General features: G+C 38.3%; 1 protein-coding gene across 2 annotated transcripts in view; it reads left to right on the plus strand.

Annotated features, from left to right (window-relative positions):
* The window catches only part of Cdh11 (cadherin 11), a 153,969-nt gene that overhangs the window by 88,836 nt on the left and 41,472 nt on the right, over positions 1 to 23,661 (plus strand). For both annotated transcript variants that reach the window (XM_005345541.2, XM_005345542.3), the window contains exons 3-4: positions 17,851 to 18,250; positions 22,282 to 22,576. In XM_005345541.2, the coding sequence (XP_005345598.1) occupies positions 18,023 to 18,250; positions 22,282 to 22,576 (523 nt within the window). In that variant the 5' untranslated portion in view covers positions 17,851 to 18,022. The remainder of the gene's footprint in view (positions 1 to 17,850; positions 18,251 to 22,281; positions 22,577 to 23,661) is intronic.

Below are 23,661 nucleotides of genomic sequence, written 5' to 3' on the forward strand. Positions count from 1 at the left end.
TCTATGAATGTTGTTTCTGAAGGGACCTCAGAAGTTGCTCTCCAATCCAGTATGGGCAATGCTCCTAATGTGATATAAATGATCTCGACTCCGGGATTACAGCATCAGTTGTTTTCTGAAAACTGGTGTCAACCAAGAGGATGAAAGAAAGCCCCTAATTCCTCTGCCAATTAGCATCAAAGATAATCCTTCCATCCTTTGGTCGTTTACATCGCAGGTCACCTGTCACTAGGAAGGGCTTTTCTGCTTTCTCTAAGGAAATCAGAGTCCAAAAGAAGTTCTCTATCCTCAGATTGATGAATGCAAAAAGTTCCCAGACTGTTAGCTTTTCTTTAAATGTGATATCGTCTGTATTGTGTGGCAGCCTCTTTGGGGATGACACAGAGCATCTTCAGTTCACAGAGATGAGAGTTGGAAAGAAACTGACTTTGAGATTTAGAATTATTTTAATTTGGAGCCTGAAGTTTGGTTTACCTGGCTCCATTCATTGTTTTAATTTCCAACAGGGTTATTAGAAAAAATATAAAATACCAGTTAAGATTGAATTTCATGTTGACAGCAGTGATAATTTTTCAGTATAAATCCCAAAAACTGTATGGATATCAAGGAACAAAAACATAAAGGAAACTTTCCTAGTTCAGAAATTAAATTGGACTACCTGCGTTTAATTTTCTAAATCCGAATCTCTGTTTCCTGTGCATGTCGATAACTTAAGCTTTATCATCAGAGAGTCTTGAAATAGCAGATACGCTATAGTGTTTGAACCATTGTTTAGCTGGGCTTTCTGAGTCCCCTGCCACTATTTGTTGTTAAAGTCTTGTGATCAAAGGCAGGAGTTTTTCAAATCCGCGACAAAATGCTTTTTGCAAATTGGTGATGATTATTGCTAGAATACCTAGAAGTCTTCTTTTATTATCATTTATTAAAGTTAGTCAACACTTAACACTTAACACTTGACATTTTAACATGGTCCCCAACTCTAGAGAAATGAGTCATGTTCAGATAGCTGGATCGAGAATATTTGTGACAGTTTTCTCAATTAGTCGTGCTGCAAAGGTCAGGGGAATTTTCTTTGAGCATAATACATTTTTATGTGTAATACTTGAAATGTTGTTGTGTAGACACTGAACAAGATACAAAGGAGGTCTACTGTGCAGATCCAAAACCACACTGTAGACCAAGGAGACATATTATTCGGGATGTTTGTCATTGGCCCCATATGTGGTGGACAATCTCACCATAAAATCTTTGAGTTCCTCAGGCTCACCAACTAGCTGATTTAAATTCTCTAGTAATTGGTAAAGGGAAGAGTTATTATTACTCTTCTGCAATGGCAATGTCTCCCCTTGGAGCTCTCCTCGTTGCAGCATGGCTTTAGGGGAGAAAGAAAATCACAGCCTCATAGTAAGGCATTTATTATTCTTTGTAGAACTTGATTTTCATCTTTTCTCATTTGCAGTCGCAAACTTCAATGCCAGTGCCACTTTTTTATTTATATTTGATTGAAGAAGAGTTTTCTTCTTTAAAATATGCTTAACAGCTTTTCTGCTGTGTTTTCTCCTCATCCCAGGAACATTTATTTCTTTTGACTCTTGGTTAGATGTTGTCATACTTCACTGAGATTTTTCTCAGAGTAACACCTCTGGCCCTCTATGTCAAGAAGCCTATGCTCTGCTCACTATATGGTAATTTGTGTAACACTTAAACCTTACTTATGCAAGAGAAAGGCTTTATTTAAGTATATTTTGCTTGCATAGAATTGTTTTATCAGGATAGAAACTCCAGTAGGCTTACCTTATGTTTTTAAACTGTATTTGTAGGATTGCTTACTATAGATGCATGCTGTACAACAGATCTCCAGAAATAAGCTCATTTTGCTCAACTGACATATATATCTGTTGACTAATGAATTAGTGAATTCCTCTTTCCCCCTCCTATCTCCAAACAACAGTTATGGTTAATAGTATTAATTTCAGTCTTTTAGATTCTTCATACTAATGTGACCACGTGGAATTTGTCTTCTTTTGATTGTACTATTTCATTCTATGCCATGGCTTGACAATTTTTTTCCCATGTTGTTACATATTATACAAAAAGATCTCAAAACTTAACCAAGCATTTGTTAATTTGGCTAGGCATTTGTTGCAGTGGTTATATGAACTAGAAAATACTAACAGAAGAAATACACTTATATTGAACAGCAGGGGAAATCTCAGTTCATCCTGTACCATACAAAGTGTCATTCAATAGCATCTTAAAATGATTCAGCCATAGAGCCATCTGCAGAGTGTAGGAAATGGAAAAGTCAGTGAGGCATGGGTATATGCATCTTCGAAGGGTGGTGGTGGTACTCTATGTGTTATAGTAACCATAAAACTATAAACACTCTTAATATCCTTAGAATCTTTAATCTGGTTCATCTATAGAATGTTAATTAGGGATGGTGCACTGACATAGCAGAGATATATAGACACAAGCAAGACACAACTTTTCTCTTCTCAATCTAGATACATGTGGGGCCCCAAACACAGGCAGATTCTAGGTATTACTCAAGCAGACCTCAAGCTCACTCAGTATTTAAACTGGGTTCTCAGAAGAGCAGGAGTCACTGTGATGACCAGATAATTGGTTTCCAATGAAACATTGCTTGAATTTGTGACATACAAAGAAATTGTAGAAGAGAGATGGGGTAAAGAATAGCAGTATATCATCCTTCCATTCCACCTTGAAAGCTTCTACCTATGTTTTCTGTATCTAGGTCCTTTGTGATGTTTCATTCTCTTTGTTCACATCCTGTGATGTTTCAAACTGTGATGTTTCATCACAGTTAATCCTGACTGTCTTCACTTGTCTTAGTAATAATATGTGATACTAATTTGATCAGCTAACTTTCTCTGGACCCACTAGTCATCATTTTATTTGGATGAATACTAATTGATACAACTAACTTTCAGGTACTGATGTCCTCTTCTCACTGAGAGAACAATCTAGATTAGTCTATGGTAGAGGCATTTAAACCCTAGAGACATTTTACAGCTATCTAGGATTAGAAAAGATGAAGGATACCTTGATATTACACAAAGTCAGCACGTTTTAAATGTTTAGATTGAGAAGCAGTGGGAGCCTACAAACCACGAGACCAAGCTAGATTTTAGTGGTTTCCGTTTTAGACAGGCTTCATTTGCAATGGTGCACGTTTCTATCATGGATACTTTGCCAGGAACGCAGCCGGTCCAGATAGGCAATTCATGATTTATTGATCTTACGCAATCTGCTTCTTGCTTGATTGGGATCACCGTGACTTGGCGGAGCTTTCCCTTAGGAAGTATTGTCAAAGGGCATTTTCTAACCAGTGGTGTCATAGATTGTAAGTTTATCCTTTCAGAAAAATATCTTTAGAAGATGCAATTGGTCAGTAGGCTGTAAGACCTCTAAACCGAAGGCCAAATCCACATCTGGCCACATATGCTCCTTCTTGGGAGACATTAGGCTGCTAACACCACTCAACTCTTTTGTGAACAACATGCCCAATCTCTAGGATAATGCCATCTCATAGAACTGTTTCCTGTTAGGTGGGCTCCATTTGCTAAAAGGCACTTACCATCTGGCTGGCTTCCTACAGTTTCTTGCACTGCTTGGAGCTGTTACTTATTAGCACATTCTTAGGAGACTTAGGCAGTGAGGGATGCACAGCAAGATTTTATTCTAATGTGAAAATGGTCCAGGGAAAGAGTTTTTTAAAAAGTCATGCTTTATTCATTTGAACCTGTTGCAAGGATTGGATTAAGAGGGAAAACATATGTGGTATAATGGAGGATTCTTCTAAGCCACTATGGGCACTGCTTAGGATGGAGAATATAAAGTTCTGTAGGAGAACATGTATTAGCTAAGAATTCCAGGAACCCATGAGCTCTTTGGACACAAAGAATATATTTCATCACAATTTTGTACTTTACTATTTCAGAAATTTCATTCTCAGCCAATATTTCTTAAAATGGTTATAATGTAGAAAAGGAGCTAGCTGAATTCTGAGTACCTACTAGAGGGAAACTTTAGGAGTATTGCAATAGAATATATCCTTGCAAAATACCAAAGGATAGATGAGCAAAGTGTTCTGAGTGGGCCATGTATAGCTTCAAATCCATTTGGGGTACTAGGTAACCAACTGAAACCAAATTAACATGTGCTATGCCCTTGTTTCTTTATCTGGACAGTAGAAACAGTGACACTATCATGATAGAGATGCTGTAGAGAAACTGATGATTCAGAATGGAAGCAAAGCACATGTCACATTCCCTGTTTCATAGAAGAGATGCAGTAAAAAGAAACTGATTGGGAGATAATGCTCTAGCAGGCTATTCTATAAGGTCAAGAAAATGATCCGCAACGGCCATACTTTGGGTTTTGAATAAGTATGTGTACTGAGTGTATAGAAATCAAAAGTAACAGAACAGATAGCAGGTAGATAGACAGAATAGATTGCTAGGAAAACATTAACAGAACTGATAGAGAATCTGTCAGAGACTGGGCTATTTTGATTGGAAGAACAAGTAATTAACACTATCAAATTGGGGACTTACAGACAAAAAATACATTAATATGAAAAACTACACAAGATCCACCATAGCTGAATTAATGAAAGTCAGAATGAAATGTCATATCCAGAGAAAAAGAGGTTAAATGATGTCCAGTCTCTCATGAGAAAAAATTGAGGCCAGAGACAGCAGAATAATATCCTTAGAGACCTTAAAGAGTAAAAGAGCTGCCAATTCTGAATTTTTTATTCAGGGAAAATATCCTTCTTAAATAAAGATGTTTTCGGTTAATGGAAATTAAGAAAGTACCTCAGCAGCCAACTTTGTAATATGAGGAGTGAGAAGAGAATTCAGGCTGAAGGACATAAAGCCAGCTGGAAATCTGGAAGCTTCAGAAGAAAGGGCCCATGAGCAGGGGGCTGGGTGGACAAATGACAAGACCACATTGGTGCCTTAATTTCTTTAAGATACAAAGACCATTTATCACAAAAGTTGTAACCGTAGCTAGATGGTTATATAAAGACAGCACCAGTGATAGTTATTGTAAGAAAAAAAAGGTATCAAACATTTATACAAATCAATGCTCTTATAAGGCTTCTAAACTTTCATGTAAAGTTGGGGAAGATGATGTATTTTCTAATAAACTTCTGGGTGTAGGTTAAAGAAAAAGAAAGCAGATTCACAGTGTTGTTATACAATGGTCCTTTCTTAAAAAAAAGGTTGAGTCTGGCCAGTGAATATTCTGTGGGAATTTGCATGAAAAAGACCTGGGGTGGGGGAAGGAGACAGGTAGAAGGGAAATGTTGCATAATGTTTATATTATATTTATTAAAATGTTTTGTGTTAGATAAAAAATAAGACAACAATTAAAACAGAAGTATTATAAAGAAGGAACACACACATGCACCTGCACGCGCACACACACACAGCACTCTGGACAAGATACCTTTCGTCAACTTCCCATCAGCTTTGCTTCTTCCCATGATAGCTTCATTCTTATCTCATATCACGGAAATCTTGAATGGTCCAGATTTTCTGCAGAGAGCCTTGTGATCTGGGTCTCCATAGAGCCTGTGACTCACATGTGACAGACAGTTTTCCTATTGGAATCATACCTCCACCCTGTGGCCACCACACAACATCTCACCAGGAGGAACTGAGGTCAGCGTCCTCCTAGTCCTCTGATGGGAGCACAATAGTATCCATGGATTCTGGGACAAAGAGAAAGGAAGTGTGTATCTATAATAGGGACCTCTATGCAGCATCTAGATTTTATATTTTTATCAGGGAAAAATGAAAAACACACATCTGTCCTGGAATAATAACAGATAATTTACATTTATCCACAATCCAAATTGCTGAAGATTAGATAGAAGTCAAAGCCTTTAAAATTAGCTGAAGATGTCCAAGGTGTCACAGCTGTCAGCTTTTTTTACCTTCATTCACACCTACATAACCCACATTATGCTTTTATAAAAGCTTCTTCACCCATTACCTTACTCGAATGTGAAATTAACAAGAGAGCGAGGGAGGTCAGACAACTTTCATCTTGCTCTTCATCTGAGAAAACAGGCTGGCTAGAGGCAAGTGAGTTGTCAGTTGTCAGGGCTGCTACCCTCTCCGGAGTGGAGGCCTCCTGCTTATGCCAGGAGATTATGGGCACTGAAGCAGAAATTTCTTAACCTGCTGAGACACGGAACCCACTAGGTATCAAAATATCACAAATGCTTTCGCTTTCCTTTATATTTTTTTATAATAAAGCAGAGATGGTTTTCAATAAGAAATTTTATTGAATCTAGCCTTCCACACTCTGAGGAATGTGCAGAGAGCCAGCTCAGGCATCCCCACATATTGGAGCCTTTCCTACCTAGCTTTTTCTGATGATTCGCTTTGGTGAGTCCCCCAAGCAACAAAGCCCTTTATTTCACATACAGAAAGACTGGTGTTTGGGGACATGACAGTGAGTTAGTGGCATATCTTAGTGGCCTAATAAAGCTTTGTTTGTGTACCTTCATCCACCAAACAAACATTACCTGTTTCAGAGGGTAATTTTCACATCTAAGACAAAGATCAACTAATAAGACAGTTTGTAGGGACTTAGTACCTATATAAAATGACTGAACACTGATTTAAATGGAACTAGTATATTAAGACTAAGGCTTAGATTAAAATTCAAGATCTATAGACAATGAAATCCCCTTGCCTTGAATCTTCAAAAATACTATATTCTGTATTTAATTTATTTTTTGTTTGACTTAGACTATGGTAAGGAATTTCATTGATTACTCAGGCAATTCTAGTGTTCAGTCAGGGTTGAGAGTAAAATGCCTAGATATTCAGTTCCATGAAAGCAAAATTGGTCAAAATTGGTTTGTTCTATTGTCCTTTGTATAAGTATGAAGGAATACAATGAGGAGCTGGTCATCACCTAATTTTATGAAAAATGTAATGTACCCTACATGTTTTTGTGGGGCCAGAAATCTGTTGAAATATCCAATTTGTATATATTAATGGAAAGTGTGATCCAAAGGAAAGAAAATTGTCACTTCTACCCAGGGGAAAATTAAGGAAGAATGTTCCTTTGCAATAGTTATTGCAGTAATACATTTTAAAAAGGCATGCACATTATTTTTTGCCAGAAATTTATTTAGAACAATAGATTATTCTTCTAGGTAAGTCAAAATTCATATCAGTAATTTTCAGTGGTATTAACCTGGGAACATAGAAAATGTAATTAAATGACCATACCTTTTGAAGACCCACTAAAAACTCTTGACATTGACTCTGAAAGTCCTGTCTGTCCTGTGCTATGCTCACATTTCAGCAAATGCTCTATAAACATAGGAGGCACTGGTGAGTTTTGATGCATCCCATTGCTTTTCTTCTGTCATGACTTAAAAAATTATCCCATATTTTTCCTGATAAATGGCATTAATTTACTGGAAAATAATGGGTTTTAAAGGTTGGATTTGTTGAAACAACAATGAGATATTTATGAAACTTTCTTATAACAAATGGGTGAGACCTCTTTTGTAATATATGTGGGCATATAAAAGAGCCATTTAAGTATGTCCCAGGGTTTATTTAGACTGCTCAGAGCACTATGGGGTGGTCCAGACCGGAACATTAAGAAAGAGACCTCTGAAACAGCCCACCCACACTCTGGTGAAAATCAGGCCTTTGGTAATTGGAAGCAGCTTGACTACATTCCTTGCTCTTTAAGGCCATCCACACACTGGTTCAGCTGGAACTATGCCTGTGATCTCAGTAGATAGGGTCACGGAATATACTTCCCTGACAGAAGTTCTGGTTCCAGACACTGGTGACTTCAGGAACTCCCTTCTCTGGTTGTAGTGGTCAATTTGCAAGACTTCATCAAGTCCTCTTAAGCGATGAAGCCCAGTTTCACACAATCATTCCTCTCATTGTTTCTCTATCAGAAAACCAACTGTTGGACTGGTGCAGGACCGTGAGTATCAAGGAGAATATGTAGATTAATATCTCTTGTTTCTTTTGCCCCTGAAAGGAGTGAGAGGAGCATTCTTAGGTTACTTAGGGGTAGATTTCTCTTTATGAATCCAAGTTTCTTGTTTCCATAGAAATGACATAAACAAACAGAAAACTACATTTAAGGCAGGAGACATCTATGCTATGAAAACTGTATTTCATCTCCTGATATTTTCTCTTTCTTTCCTCATGAAGTGGGGAGTCCAGGTTTTGTTCACTTAATCTAGTATTAAATGTTACCTATCACCTCTATAGTTCAGTATCTTCTCTTGTCTAACTAAATGGGGAAAAAAAGTTAATAGTTGAAAGTCTCTCACTTATCATCTGATTCTTAAGTTCCGGAAGTTAACAGTGTAACAAAATCTCCCAACCTGAAACACAGAAGTTTACATTTGTGATACTTACTCCCTGAATAACTTGGGGAAGTGTAGTGGTTTTACAAGATCAAAGAGTTTAAAATCCTGTGTTCTTGCTCCCAGTCCAGTCCTTCTACTGAGGCTTCCACATCCTCCCCCGTCTACTTCCTTAGTGCCTTTTCTTGGATATGTGAGTTCCAAAGGCCATCTGAATGGTTTTTTTTAGAAAACTTCTCTACCTATTAGCACAGCCTTATGTTTCTGGTTCTTACTTGGCGTATTCTCAACACCAGGAAGTCTTTCATTTACATACCTTATTCTAGCAAGTGTTTCCTTGTACTTGTGGCTACTCAGTTCTTAAAATGTAACTCCTCTCACCTGTGGCTTAAATATGAAATACACACCAACCCAAAAACAAAACAGCGAAACTAAGCAGAAACCAAATAAAATAGTTTATTGTTTATATTTTGAATACATACTGCAATTATCTCATGGATAATTAAAATAATTATCCATACATACTACAATTATACATGCTACAATTATCTGATGGATAATTAAAAATGTGTTTTTTTTTCCTGAAAATTCAAATTTACCTTTGTGTCTTCGGTTACAGTTTCTGTAGCTATTGCTGGTCTGCGTTATCTTAATCATCTCCCACATATTAGTCACTATGCTCAACTATGCCTGTGCTGGCTCCTTGTTTCTGTTCACACACAGAGATGAGGTCTTGGAATCTTTTGGCATAGGTACTCCACTGCATCGGGGCTTCTAGATTATATTCTGTTGTTAAATTTCTTTGTTGTTTCTTTGGTATGAGATCATGGTCTGCATACAAGCAATGGGGAGCAAAGGTCCCCCTTGCCTTCACAGACTGCATTTTGTGTGTACCAGATGATGAGTGAGAGCACTCTTGTCAAATCATTTCTTTTTTTTTTTTTTTGAAACCTTGCTTTCCCCTGCTGTAACTGATCTGACAATGTTTACCGTTTTTAATTGCTGGCCTGAAGATCCGCTGGCGCTGATTCACACGGCCCAGGAGTCGTAACTCAGCTGTATTGTCTCTCTCCTCCTGACACCTGACGTTATGCTTAGGTTTGCCACACCTGAGGAATCTTAGGTCCACTTCTCCAACATTCCTGTGAGAGGTTGGAAAGCTGATAGCAGTTGCTGATTTCTCTGTGCTTTGTGTATAGCGTTGTCTGTGCTGATCTTTCATTTACTACTTAGACCATAGACTACACTATTTGAAAAAAATATAAGGATCAGAAATATACTGCTGAGTGGGTACTTTCAAGGCCCTATCCTGAATGAACGAAGGGATAAGCAAAGACCACATTCTACAAATTTGCTATTGGAGATAAAGAGGGAAGTTTGCACCTACGCCTTTCATGTCACAGATGGCAAGACATTAAGCTATGTATCTGCTTATCATTGTCACTTTGCGCCAAAGAAAAGTTGAATGTGAAATCCACTTCTTTCCACACATCAGTAGGTTGCCCTTATTCACAGTCGGAGCAGGCACTGCTCACAGTGTTGCTTCCTATATGTGTTGGGTGTAATTTATTTATATTCATGACTAACATTTAGAAAATACTACACTGAGAACGGCTGACTTAAGAGTCAGATGGAGCATGAGTAATCCACGTTCTTTGTAGACATTGAACTCCATCATCTTACTGCTAAAGTGTGGTTGAATTATTGGGAGACATGAGGTCTTAGCTTAACTTCCCAAGAAACCTCATGACCATGAGACCCCCAAAGTAAGATATATCAAGTTATGCTGAAAATGCAATGGAATGCTGTATGGCAAGGCTTCCCCCACTGGTCAGTATTACTAAAATTATTTGGTTTAGAAGGATGAAGCTGCCCCACTACTTCTACTTAATTTCAGGGAATCTGTAAGGAATTTAACCAGATTTCAGGCCACGATTTGAATAACTTACAGGTTATCAAATGCCATTCCTGCTTCCAAAACTGTGCTTTCGTAGTTCGTTATATATCTGGAAGAAAAGAGTGAGACTTATCTTTGAGCCTTGATAGAAATTTCATTCAGGTTTAGAAAACGTCTTCATTGTTGTTGATTTGATATTTGATTTTGGCATTGGACAATGACTCCTGTATATCACGTATATCATGATTTTTTTATAGCGTCCACTGTATGCTTTGCACCTAAAAAGAAGTGGTTATTCCAAACTTAGACCTTACTGCACATGTGGAAATCTGAGATAGAGAATTATATTTCAACAATTCTTGTAATACTTCTCTCTCCCTTCTCTATGATTTTTCACAGATAAGGCATAATTCCTGTGATTTGATTTGAAAGGAGAGACCAGCTTTGCACTGAGTGATGAGATCTGAGCAGGGAATAAAATATTCTTGAATTAATTTGCATAATAGAATTCGATTGGTTACAAAGCTGTGTTTGTTGAAGGAGAGACCAGAGTCCCTGTGCTCACCCACAAGGGAACATTGCAGATACAAAAATAGGATTTCGAGCTCTAGTGGGAACCTTGATAATATTCTTAGCGTAATGATAACCTGTCTTTATCTGTAAATTAGCTAGCTAGAAATAAAAAGAATGGGTCAGTGTGTCTGATCCCTCCAGCTCTGTGGGGGAGGAGAAGGCTGAAAACCAAATTTGCTTGCTTTTTGCTAAGCGTTTTTGTCTTTCATTTTCTACCCGATAACAATTTCCAGCAGGAGTCCAAATATACTTAAACACCCTTATATGTCATTTTCTTTTATGGAGACTAAAGCAGGCACAGCGGGAGTGTTTTATGCTCAAGGCGCAGTCACTTATGACGGACTATCTGCTCTCCAGATAGAGGGGTGAGCCTTCCACTTAGAATTGGCGATTTTGCAAATCCATTTTCCTGTCATGTTATTACTCCTGTGACTTTCAACAACATTTATTTTTCCCTCTAAGCAATGTGCTCCCATCATAAAATAAAGTCTTCTTATGTGTGTTAGTGGAACCCCAAAGCTTATACATCCTGGCCAGCTGCTGGAAAGTACTTTAGTGGAAAGATTGCTCCAGAACTGCCTTTGGGGGTCATTATTAATACTAATTAGAGCATTGATATATTTCCCTAATTATTACCCATGTCAAGGTCTCGCTAGGAGTGCAGCTTCCCATTAATTTTTGTGTGAGTTTCGTGCTATGTTTCTACTGTATTCATCAATCCGTTCCTGAGATGCTCCAGATCATTCTTAGAAAAATCCCAGAATTAGATAAACCAAACTCCCTAAATACAAAATTTAAGGTCTGTCTTTAATTTTTGAGATAGAAATTTAAGGATAAAGAAAGAAAGATTAGTCACACTGCATTGTAAGACTTGGTGGTGATAATTTATCACCTCGTGTCCATTTTTACTACGGCGACTTTTATGAAGTGCTTTCTCTTTTACTTTCCAGTTCGACTAATTCTTTATTATTATTATTATTATTATTATTATAGTCTATGTACTCCAGGATCCCTAATCCTAAATTATTCTCATGATAGGGTAATTTTGAAGATATGGAAGGATCTTTCTGGGTTTGGTTTTAGATATTCTCTTAAGAGATGCTGAATCAGGTAAGGGGAGGAATCCACATGGACTCTTCTGAGAATCATCATCCCTCAGAGTCCAATCCTTTCTTTCCCTTTGACAGTCTCTGAAACCTTAGAAAAATGACTTCATCTTTGTGTATTCTAGTTCACATGCATATGTAATGGAGATTACAGTACTACTGTCATTTGTAAGGTTCTTGTGCTTAGTTAGCTCCTTCTAGGTTTAGGCTGATAACATTAACAAGTGCTAGATAATTTGTTTATCATAGTCTTGTTATTACCATAAAGTTGATTCCAGTCAATATGAACTTACATCTTGCATTCTGATAAGTCCTAGATTATTCTTTTCATTTTAAAAAATCACTTGAAAAACAGAAAAAAGGAAGAGAAGGTTCACTTGTTCAATATAGACGTTGAAGGGCTGGGTTCAAATCTTAGTCTGGCTATCATCATAACCCTACAGCAGTGCAATTTGTGCTTAATTTGTCTGGACCTCAATGTTCATATCCTTTAAAACAGATTATTCATAGTCCCATTATTAGGATTAACATGTTAATCAATAGGTGACTTAATAGTTGTGATTTTTTAGAAAGATGGCTAATGAAAAAATAATTTGTTCAATAGATTTTTATTCTAAAGTGAGTTAATGACTTAAGATTCACCTCATATAATTTAAGAATTAATTATCAAGGAAACTAGTCCATTGTATTTGGTCATATAAATGATTAAAAATTATGAGACCAATTAGTTACTTTTTAAAAGATTAGTTTTGCTATTGTTTCCAACTGAGAATTTGTAATACGATCCCTTTATAAAAAGAGTAAGGCCAATTGTTTATTGGTCACATCAAACCTCTTACTCATTAGAATGAAACTAGACTTTTTTTTTTTTTTATACAGTGGAAAAGTTGTCATGTAGCTTCAGCACTTTGGTGTCAGAAATAATTGTGCTTTACAGCAAAATGGCAGCCAAAAAAAAAAAAAGGAGGTGCAGAAATATCAACTTTAATTAAACCCTTTCTTTCAAATACACTTCACAGTTTATATGCCGGAATAATTTATCGCCTCGTGAATGAACACTTAATACTTGGCATGGTACAAAACGGGCAGGGACCTAGCACCATGTGTTCTCTCCTTTCTCTTTCTAGAATCTCCACACGGGCAGCAGTAAGTCTGAAGTTCAAGTGTCTGCTTGAACTCATGCATTGAGCTGTTGTGGATGCCCTCTTTGAGCTTAGTTCTGAGACATGTGTAGTAAATATGAGCTCGATTATTAAGAGGCTACCAGCCTGTTAAGGATGCAGAATCTGAATCAGAAGAAACGCCTTCCGTAATCTTTCATTAACACCCTAACCATTTACAAGAAGAGGGAAGCCACTGATAGACAATTTCATTCAAGACTTTCATTTCACCCATTGGAAGGCAAAGCCTTACGGAGGGGAACTGAAGTGGTTCAAGGACAAATTAGTATTGGAACCTTGTTTCTGCAGTTGTTCCCCGCTGTTCTCACTGCTGCTTCTTATTGCCTCACTTTAAGATCTCCTTCCTGCTGATAGAATTTTCCGTGCTTTCCCATGTAGTGCCCTGGGCTTGCTCTAAGCAGCATTCGGTGGATTATTAAAATGTTGAGTGTTGGGACTGGGGAGATGGTTCCGTGGTTAGGAGCACTTGCCATTCTTGCAGAGGACCTTAGTTGAGTTACCAGTACTCATTTCCAGCAGCTCACAGCCAGCCAGAGTTCTAGCTTCAGGGGAACTGAAGGCTTCTGGCCTTTGTGAGCATCAGAACTCATATGCACCATTGCAAAACACACACACAAACACACACAGAAAAAAGGATAAAAAATTAAAAAAATATATTTACCTGAAGAATTTTATGCATTCTGATGCATACAATCCAAAACAACAAATGCTAAAGGCTTCAACTCCTATTCTTTAAGAAGAAACTAGAGCAATACTATTGTACAATTTTATGTGGCTCATAGCAGGAACCTTTAACTTTGTGTCTTCAGCCTTTTTAGTTATTGTCTTGGCATATGACAAAGAAACCAAAAGCTTGGATAGGCCAAGTCAAAGGCTACCAAGGGAAACAGGATTTACTCTGTGAAAAGGTGCTCTACCAGCCCACTTATATCCTAGATGACTAAGCCAAATGGCTACATTGTCCCCTGAAACACTTATTTTTTTCTTTCCTTTTGGAGTCCCTCACTAGTCTCTTTTTGTCTTCTTCATGAGCAATAAACAGTGACAGGCTTACATCTTGTTACTATGGGAAAAGAGGAAGAATCTCAGGTCCTACTCAGCGTTTGTCCCTGGGCAGTGGAGTAATAAAGAATGTATGTGTTTATGAGAGCTATCTTAAACCTATGCTCTGGATGCCATCAAGAAAGAGCAGATGATTTTATATAAGGAAGCATGAGTTTTAAGAAAGGGTCAGATATATACAAGGAATTGGAAGGAAAACTTTGCCAATGGCTTCTTCTTACTGCTGATGAATAGTAGTAGCGTGATGGTTGTGTTTTGGTTTGACGATAGGTCCTGTTACAGGTTTCTTATTCAATTTTTTCGTCTGGTAATTGGAGTGAAGTTGGAAAGCATCTTATATAAAACTGTCCAGCAAGAGAGGATGCTGAGCTGATGAGGGAGATTTCAGACCATAAAAAAAGCAAATTGATGCTGTAGCCTTAATTGACTTCTATAGCTTTTATAGATTTTCCCTGTGAGTGAATGAGAATTGACCTATTAGTTGACTTTGTAGTGTTAATTGATCGCTATAACTTTAATTAATTGATCCACAATGCTCAATAAAGGCTTGACCTTTTAAATACTTTTTATTTTAATTATAGCATCTTGCTAGGTAGGGCTGGCCTGGAATTTACTATGGAGCTCAGATTAGATCAAGATAGCCTCAAACTTTTTTTTAAATTTATTCTTCCCTTATATATTACATCCTAAATGCAGTTTCCCCTCCCTGTTCTCCTCCCAGTCCCCACCTCCCCTTCTACTTCCCCAGATCCATTCCTCCTCTGCTTCCCCCAGGAAAAGGGTAGGATTCCCCTCCCTGGGATATCAACCAAACATGGCATATCAAGTTACACTAAGACTAGGTACATCACCTCATACTAAGTTACTCCAAGGCAGCCCAGTATGAAGAGAAGGGTCACAAAAGCATATAAAAGAGTCAGAGACAGCCCCTTCTCTCACAGTTAGTTAGGAATCCCACAAGAACACCAAGTTCTATAACCATATCATATATGTAGAGAACCAGTCTCAGAACCATGTAGGCTCCCGGATAGTCAGTCCAGTCTCTATGAGATACTATGAGCTGTGATTAGTTGATTCTGTTGTGGTGTCCTTAATCCCTCTGGCTCCTAGAGTCCTTCATCCCACCCTACTGCAGGATTCCCTGAGCTCTGCCTAAGTGAGTGTCAGCAGCTGCTCCCATCAGGGGATGAATGAAGCCTGTCTCATGACTGTCAGGCTAGGTTCTGGTCTACTAGTATAGCAGAGTATTTGGAATCATTTTATTGATTTTGTTTTTCTGGCCAGTCATGTTTGGTTATATCTTAGGTTTTGGGTTTTCCAAAATCTGGTTCCTGGCTCTCCAGGCAGTGTCAGGCATGGACTATCTCTGGTGGCATGAGTCTCAAGCTGGACCAGTCATTGGTTGATTATTTCCACAAGTTCTGCGCCACCCTTCCCCCAACATACCTTGCAAGCAGGACAGATTTTAGGTTAAAGGTTTTGTGGCTAGGTTGGTGTCCCGATCCCTTCAGTGGAAGCCTTATCTGGTTACAGAAGATTGCCAGTTCGGTGTCTTTATCTCCATAACTAAGGGTTTTACTAGGGTCACCCTCATAGAATCCAGGGAGTTTCTACTGCACTGGGTTTCTACCTTACCCCTGAAATACCCACCCCAATTCCAGTTGTCTCTCCCAGTATTATCTTCCCCTAACCCTACTCCATCCCTTCTGTTCTGTCTCTACTCGACCCTAGTTCACCAGAGATCTCTATTCCGTTTTCCCTACCTTGGGAGATTAATATGTCCCCACTGGAGACCTACTTGTTATGTAGCTTCTCTGAGTCTGTGAACTGTAGCATGATCTTCATTTACCTTACTACAAATATCCACTTATAAGTGAGTACATACTATGTTTGTCTTTCTTTAACTTCACTCAGGATGATCTTTTTCCTAGTTCTATCCACTTGCTTGCAAATTTCTTGATGTTATTTTTTTCAACACCTGAGTATTATTCCACTGTACAAATGTACGTTTTCTTTATCTATTCTTCAGTTGAGGGACCTACAGGTTATTTTTAGTTTCTGGCTGTTATTAATAAAGCTGATATGAACATAGTTGCACATGTGTCTTTGTGATAGGATGGAGCATCCTTTGGCTATATACCCAGAAGTGACATTGTTGGGTCTTGAGGTAGATTGAGTCCCAATAATCTGAAAAATCACATGCTGATTTCCAAAGTTTGCAGTCCCAGAAGCAATGGAGGAGTGTTCTTCTTGCTCCACATGCACACCACTACGAACTTTTACTTGTGTTTTTGATCTTAGCCATTATGACAGGTTAAAGATGGAATCTCAAATTAATTTTGGTTTGCATTTCTCCAAGGGCTAGGATCTTAAACATTTCTTTAAGTGTTTCTTATCCATTTGAGATTCCTCTATTGAGAGTTCTCTTTAGATCTGTACACCACTTTTAAATTTAATCAGTTGTGTTTTGACAACCAACTTCTTGAGTTCTTTATATAGTTTGGATAATAGTCCTCTGTCAGATGTAAGTTGGTGAAAATCTTTTTCTATTCTGTAGGCTGTTGTTTTAGCCTATTGACAGTGTCCTTTACTTTACAGAAGCTTTTCAGTTTCATACGGTTACATTTATTAGTTGTGGTTCGTAGGGTCTTTGTTATTGGTGTTCTATTCATGAAGTAGTCTCCTGTGCCAATGTTTCCAAGGCTACTTCCCACTTCCTGTTCTATCAGGTTCAGTGTATCTGTTTTTTTTTTTTTTTTGAGGTCTTTGATTCATTTGGAATTGAGTTTTATAGAAGACAATAGATATTGATCTATTTGCATTCTTCTGCATGCTGACATCCAATTAGACTAGCACCTTTGGTTGATGATGCTTTTCTTTTTCCTTGTGTATTTCAGTCTTTATTTTTTAATCAAGAAACTGGTGTCCATAGGTGTGTAGATTTGTCTGGGTCTTTGATTCAGTTTCATCCCTCAACTTGTCTGTTTTTATGCCAATGCCATGAGGGTTTTTCTAGTTTTACAATATCTCTGTAGTACAGTTTGAAAACAGGGATGGTGATATCTCCAGAAGTTCTTTTATTGTGCAGGCTGCTTTGACTATCCTGACTTTTTTGTGTTTCTACATGAAGTCGTGGGCAGGATATGGTGATGAAGGGAGGGGGTCTGTTGGGGAAAGCTGGGCAGCCACTGAGGAATGATGGAGGTCTGTGGGTGGGGTCTTACCTGGTCTTCTGTGTATCAGCATGGCCCCTGGTAGAGACTCAAACTTTTTTTTTATTTAAAAATATATTGCTGGGCGTGGGTGGTGCTCACATTTAATCCCAGCACTCAGGAGGCAGAGGCAGGTGGATCTCTGTGAGTTCGAGGGCAACCTGGTCTACAGAGTTACTTCCAAGACAGACTCCAAAGCTACAGAGAAACCCTGTCTCGAGAAACAAAACATATTTAATTTTCCTTGCCTGCCCACAATTTTCTATTCATACCTCCATTTCCTAAGTGAGCTAGCTGGGTTCAGAGAAAGCAGTCAGCTTTCCCAGAGCTGACAGGGGATAAACTGATATTCACGCCAACATGTTTGCTATCTGGGAATGAAATGATGAAGGCTGTAGCTAACCCAATATCTCTCTGCCTGCAGAAGCTGACTGGGGAAGTGGGCAGCCCTGACGTGATGTCCTCAGCGAGTGAAGATACTCCATTCCAGAGGAGGTCTACTTGACACATCTGGGAGGCCGCCGTCTGAAAGACTGCCACTCTGGTGGCGTAAGGAGTGATAGCTGCATTCTCCTGTGCCTACCACATAACCAAAAATGAAGGAGAACTACTGTTTACAAGCTGCCCTGGTGTGCCTGAGCATGCTATACCACAGCCAGGCGTTGGCCCTGGAGCGACGAAACCACCTGCGGCCCCCATTCCATGGACACCATGAGAAGGGCAAAGAGGGCCAGGTGCTGCAGCGCTCCAAGAGAGGCTGGGTCTGGAACCAGTTCTTTGTGATAGAAGAGTACACTGGGCCGGACCCTGTGCTTGTGGGCAGGGTAAGGTTGTTTGCATTCGATATTGATGTATCTGTACGTGTTTATTATCAGATCAGTAGGACATCGCCAAGACAAATGCTAAGCAAAAATAAAAAAAAACAGGCAATCAGACAAAAGTGAGACACAATAAGCTAAAAACCATCTAACAAAAGCCAAGTTAGAAAGCACTAATGACTGGCTACCACTAAAAAAATTAACCATATTGTATAAATATCCTTTCAGCATTTTCCCCTCATTCATAGACTTAACCACATTGAGAACGCTTCTAATATTCACTTCTTACACCATAAGAACTCAATTAGTAGAAATTGCTTTGTAGTCTGTTGAAAGCAATACTGCCTTAATTTACCGAGCCATTCTTCAGAATGGAGAAATTTCCTTGATTGTATCCTAACCCCAACTTGCCTGACCCCATTTGAATGTTCTCATGTCTCCCTGTGTCTTTTCATCGTAACTTTCTTTCCTGTTTTACCTCTGCCTGTCTCTTTAATCAGATTTCATTCTACTTTGTGTAAGGGATTTGATTACCTTTGAACCCTCAGGTCTTGGTACTAAACCCAAACACAAGGATATGAATGAGTGTGTGCCATTACAATAGGAGTGATTTTATCCTCATTGCCTTTGGGTATGGTTCCACAACCGCTAGATTTGTACTTCTCCTTAGGTTGTGCATTTGCTATGCCACCCCATCAAGAATAGAAATGTAGAGAGTCCGAATTACATTTCTCAAACTGACCTTCTACTACTTATTAAGATACAATATGTGGCTCTTTTAGATGATACTGACATAAGTTATTAGGAGACAGACATTTTCACATACCCAAATTGAATCTGCACTCTGTGGAGAAGAGGTGGTAGGCAGAGGATAAAGCAGGTGAAAGCAATAACTGACCTCAAATAATCGAGGGAACGGAGTTATCCATGCATTCAATTAAAGAAGAAAGAAAAACTCCAGGTAGAATGAAAAGCGTCATAAAATTCAATTTAATCATTATGAATTTATGTCCTTAACACTTATGAAAAATAGAGGCAAGTACCTAGTAACTTCTAGCCTGAAAGTTAAGTAGAATTGGTTCAACATAGAGGAAGCAATGTCAGCACAGATGATAGAGAAACATACCTACCTCTGAACACCAAGGATGCCAATGAAGTTGTCTTTCTTGTCCTTTTGTATGAAAACGGCAATCTGATTTTTAGACTCTGTGAAAGTGCGTGATAATCTCAACATAATTTAGAACTGGGAATATGGTTTTTAGAAATATACTAAATAATTTTATTCATGTATACATAAAGTGGAAAATTCAAAGAGATAGTCTTGATAAAATGGAAATACAGGGAAATAATTGACAAGCAGGCTCCCTAGGCTGATGTGTGGTGCTAGTCTACAGGATGAGAAACGAAAAATACAGCCCAGAAAGGCCGGGCAAAATAGCTCGAACAATGTGTAAAACTGGGTAGGAATTGCTCTGGGAAAATGACCTGAGCTTAGTCGCAGCATGTGTTGAGGCTTGAAATTTGCAGAGAAGACAGGACTTAGTGAGTCAGATGAGTTTTCTTCTCTTTGGATCTAGCAAATGTTATTTTACAAGGGAGAAGCACAGCAAAAAATAAGGGAAAAGCCTGGCGTCAACCCCTGTCTGATCTTGAAAATTTAGGCTCATAAAAGGAGTCTTGGTTAGATAGAGCATGTGTGTGTGTGTGTGTGTGTGTGTGTGTGATGAGCAACTGAATCTGGGAAATCTTTTCTTTTCCTTTTGAAATAGTGTTGAGATGGATCTCCCTTAAGTAGGAGGAATAGTTGACTTTTTCTCTAACAACCTTTGAATGGTGACATTCAAGGTTGAATGCTTTAAAATTCCCTGAAAAGGTAGAATTTGGCAAAGCAAAAAGACCTACAGTTTTCATGTCAGAAATTCAGCCTGTGTCATGCTGCTCTGTGCAAAGAGAGAAGTCATCAGTCTTGGGCGTCAGGAACTGGCTGTGCGTGCCTCGGCAACTGGACCCTTGATAGCTCTTGCTGTGTTCCCAAACTGCTTTTGTGTGGAACCTAATAAATAGTATTGTCAGTATAATAGATTATCTTTGTGAGAGAGTAAAACTAGTGAAGACTTAGCAGACTTTTAAGTGTTGGAGAGCGTGGAGACAAAGTAGAAACATGACGAACAGAACGCACAGCAAAATTTCAGGTATTTGTCTAATTACAAAATTCATCTTTTTTTTCTTATGTAATGCATAGAGACCCCAAGAAACTTTCAGTGGTTTGACATTCATATTTATTTCTTTGTTCCTCATTCATGGGGCTGAACCTCTAACTTTTGATATTTGTAAAGCAGAGGAATAAAAAGAAAAGAACAATCATAGAGAGGTAGCAAAGGGGAGCACAGACCTTGAAGAATACAACACGAAGGTTGGGCAATTCTACTTGCCCACTAAAGTCCATCAAATAACTTCAGATAGTCAACCTCTTATGAAATACATCAGTCACATTCCATTAAAATGGTGGGTTGTTTTGACTAACAAGTTCTGAAGTAAACTCTGTTTGCTCTCCCTGCTCCAGAAGCTGTGGAGTCCACAACCTAAGTGGTCTTGTGTTCACCTCTGAGCTAAGATGTTTGCTATTTCACTAGAACACTGCAAATAAATTAGATATCTTTTGGGAAATTAAAATGGCGCAAACATTTTAAAAAGCAGCATATTCATCTTTGTTTTGTTTTCTCTTGCGAACCTCATGCAAGCTGTGTAAGACATAGTTTGATAATAATAATAGAAATTCTGCTGAAATATGAAAGTGATATTAGTATTCAAATTACATCAATTAATATCAAATGATAATTAGTAATAGTTTCTGTTGTTGTGAATGCTAATTTTTTTGCTGAAATTCTATGTGAAGCAGCTTTTTAAAATCTCTTAGCTATTTTTCTAATACTATAAGACAATGTAAAGTAACATATTTTTCCACAAGAGGAGATAATGAAGGCAAAGGAACTCATAAATCATGAGGATTTAAAGGGAATAGAAGGAGTTTATTGCTGTGAGAAAATTAGTGAGGTCTGCTCTGAATCACAGAACAGAATTGAGTAGAGCTGGTAGCAAAGATGACTATCATAACAGTGGATTCTTGACATGCCAGTATAAAAATTGTCTCTAGGCTCTCTGGAAAATGGGAAAAATCCAACCACATTGGAAGTTATTTCAAGGGTCTGAGGGCTATATGTCTACCCTCCTGTTACACCATCCTTTGTACTCATAGGAGACTCTTCTAAGAAGATAAGAGACCCAGATGGTAGACCCTGACTATTAGGCAGATGATCTGTAGAAGTCTGATTAGCTGAGTTGCCTGAAGTCGCAAAAACCTGGACAATATAAACATCTTTTGAGGAGGATCTCTGGAAGAAAATGACAGTAATATCAAGTGGAATGTCATGAGGAAATTTTTTGAATCTTTATGGTGAATGAGTTACAGAAGTTGCATTTAGAGGAAACCACAAGAATAGCATGTAATCTGTGGCCCAGTATTATGGGAAATTAAGCCAGGAACACTTATGAATTTGTGGAGATCAGCTTATATATGTATAGACTTGAATAAATAGCTCATAAGAGAACTGGCAAAAATGTGATTTCTAGTGAAAGAAAATGAAGGAACAGGAGTAAAATCTGAGAGAAAGATACTCCATAAATCCATGCTTACATCTGCTCAAAGTATATGCATGTATTTCTTTCAAAATGTGTACATATATATTTTGTATGTATGCATATATACATAAAAGAAGAGAGAGTAAGTATATTAAATTTCAGAATTAAATATTTACTTATATTTTAGCCTCATCATTACCTAACTTGATGTCCTTGGTCATGGTAGTTATCTATGACTCGATTTTGACATTCAGAAAATGATGGTGAAAATGACTTGCTCTCATGATATATGTATGAGTGTATGTATGTGCACATATATGTGCATGATGTAGCAATCAGCTTGTGAATTTTTATTGTGTTCCTTATGAAATTACAAGTCCTGTTTTCTCTTCTTCTAGCTTCATTCTGATATTGACTCTGGTGATGGGAACATTAAATACATTCTCTCAGGTGAAGGAGCCGGAACCATTTTTGTGATTGATGACAAATCAGGGAACATTCATGCCACGAAGACACTGGACCGAGAAGAGCGAGCCCAGTACACACTGATGGCTCAGGCGGTGGACAGGGACACCAACAGGCCACTGGAACCACCATCAGAATTTATTGTCAAGGTCCAGGACATTAATGACAACCCTCCGGAGTTTCTGCATGAAACCTATCATGCCAATGTGCCTGAGAGGTCCAATGTAGGTATGTAAGTTGGGGTCACTTGCTCCACTTCTAGCTGGTGTCTGTGCAGGTACAGGCTGGTTCCTGTCCTCTCAGCTCAGACCAGAGCCTGTGTTGAATCTTTATTGCATCTTAACAAGGAAAAATTATTTAATTGGATTTTTTCTTTTATTAAAAATAGCTATCTTTCTTACATAATACATCCTGATTATGGTTTCTTCTTCCTCTATTCCTCCTAGTTCATTCCCGCTTTTCCTCCCATCTGGAGCCTCCCTCTTTCCGTCTCTCAGTAGAAAACAAACTGCTAAGGGATATTGATTGAAGAAAACATAGAAAGATAAAACAAAAACTAATGCATCAGAATAGGACCAAAGGAACAAACAGAAGGGAAAGTGCCCAAGAAAAAAAGAGCGTACATGAAACAGATATAGATATGGAAACTTGGATTTTCAAATGTTCATAATAGACTTGGAGGTTGTAAAGTCAAGAGATATTAAGAGTCAATGGAGGAAGAATATGATTTAGTTTAGCAAATCCTGACTCTGAGTGTCAACTAAGTCATGTGGCACCACTTAACATCGTTTCTTCCTTTGTAGAATGGGAGTAACGATTTCCCATCTTCAAAGCGTATTGATAAAATACATGCAGTCACTAGGGCATATTGATGTCCATTAAGTAACAGCAATGACAGTGTTTGCTGCTTGTGGGATTTGCGTTAACTGATTGGGTCTGTACCCTATCTTGTTTAACTTGGCCATGATTAAACTTTGCAAAGCAATGGATCTAGTTACCCACGAATAAATGAGAAACAAAAGGAGAAACAGTTTGACCAATTTAACCAAGGTCGTTGTGCTACTTAGTTCATGCAGCATGTGTCATCTCATGCAATACACTTAAAAGACACACTGCTTTTCTCAAAGAGGGAATTCTTTTTTTTTAAATTCTTTTTTTTTTATTGACAGAAGAAAAAAAAAAACAAGTTTCCACCTCCTCCCAGCCTCCCATTTCCCTCCCCCTTCCTCCCACCCTTCTCCCCCTCCCCCCACTCCTCTCCCCCTCCCTCTCCAGTCCAGTGGGCAGTCAGGGTTCCCTGCCCTGTGGTAAGT

Source organism: Microtus ochrogaster, chromosome 4 (genome assembly GCF_000317375.1).
Source record: "Microtus ochrogaster isolate Prairie Vole_2 chromosome 4, MicOch1.0, whole genome shotgun sequence".
Taxonomy (NCBI): Eukaryota; Metazoa; Chordata; class Mammalia; order Rodentia; family Cricetidae; genus Microtus; species Microtus ochrogaster.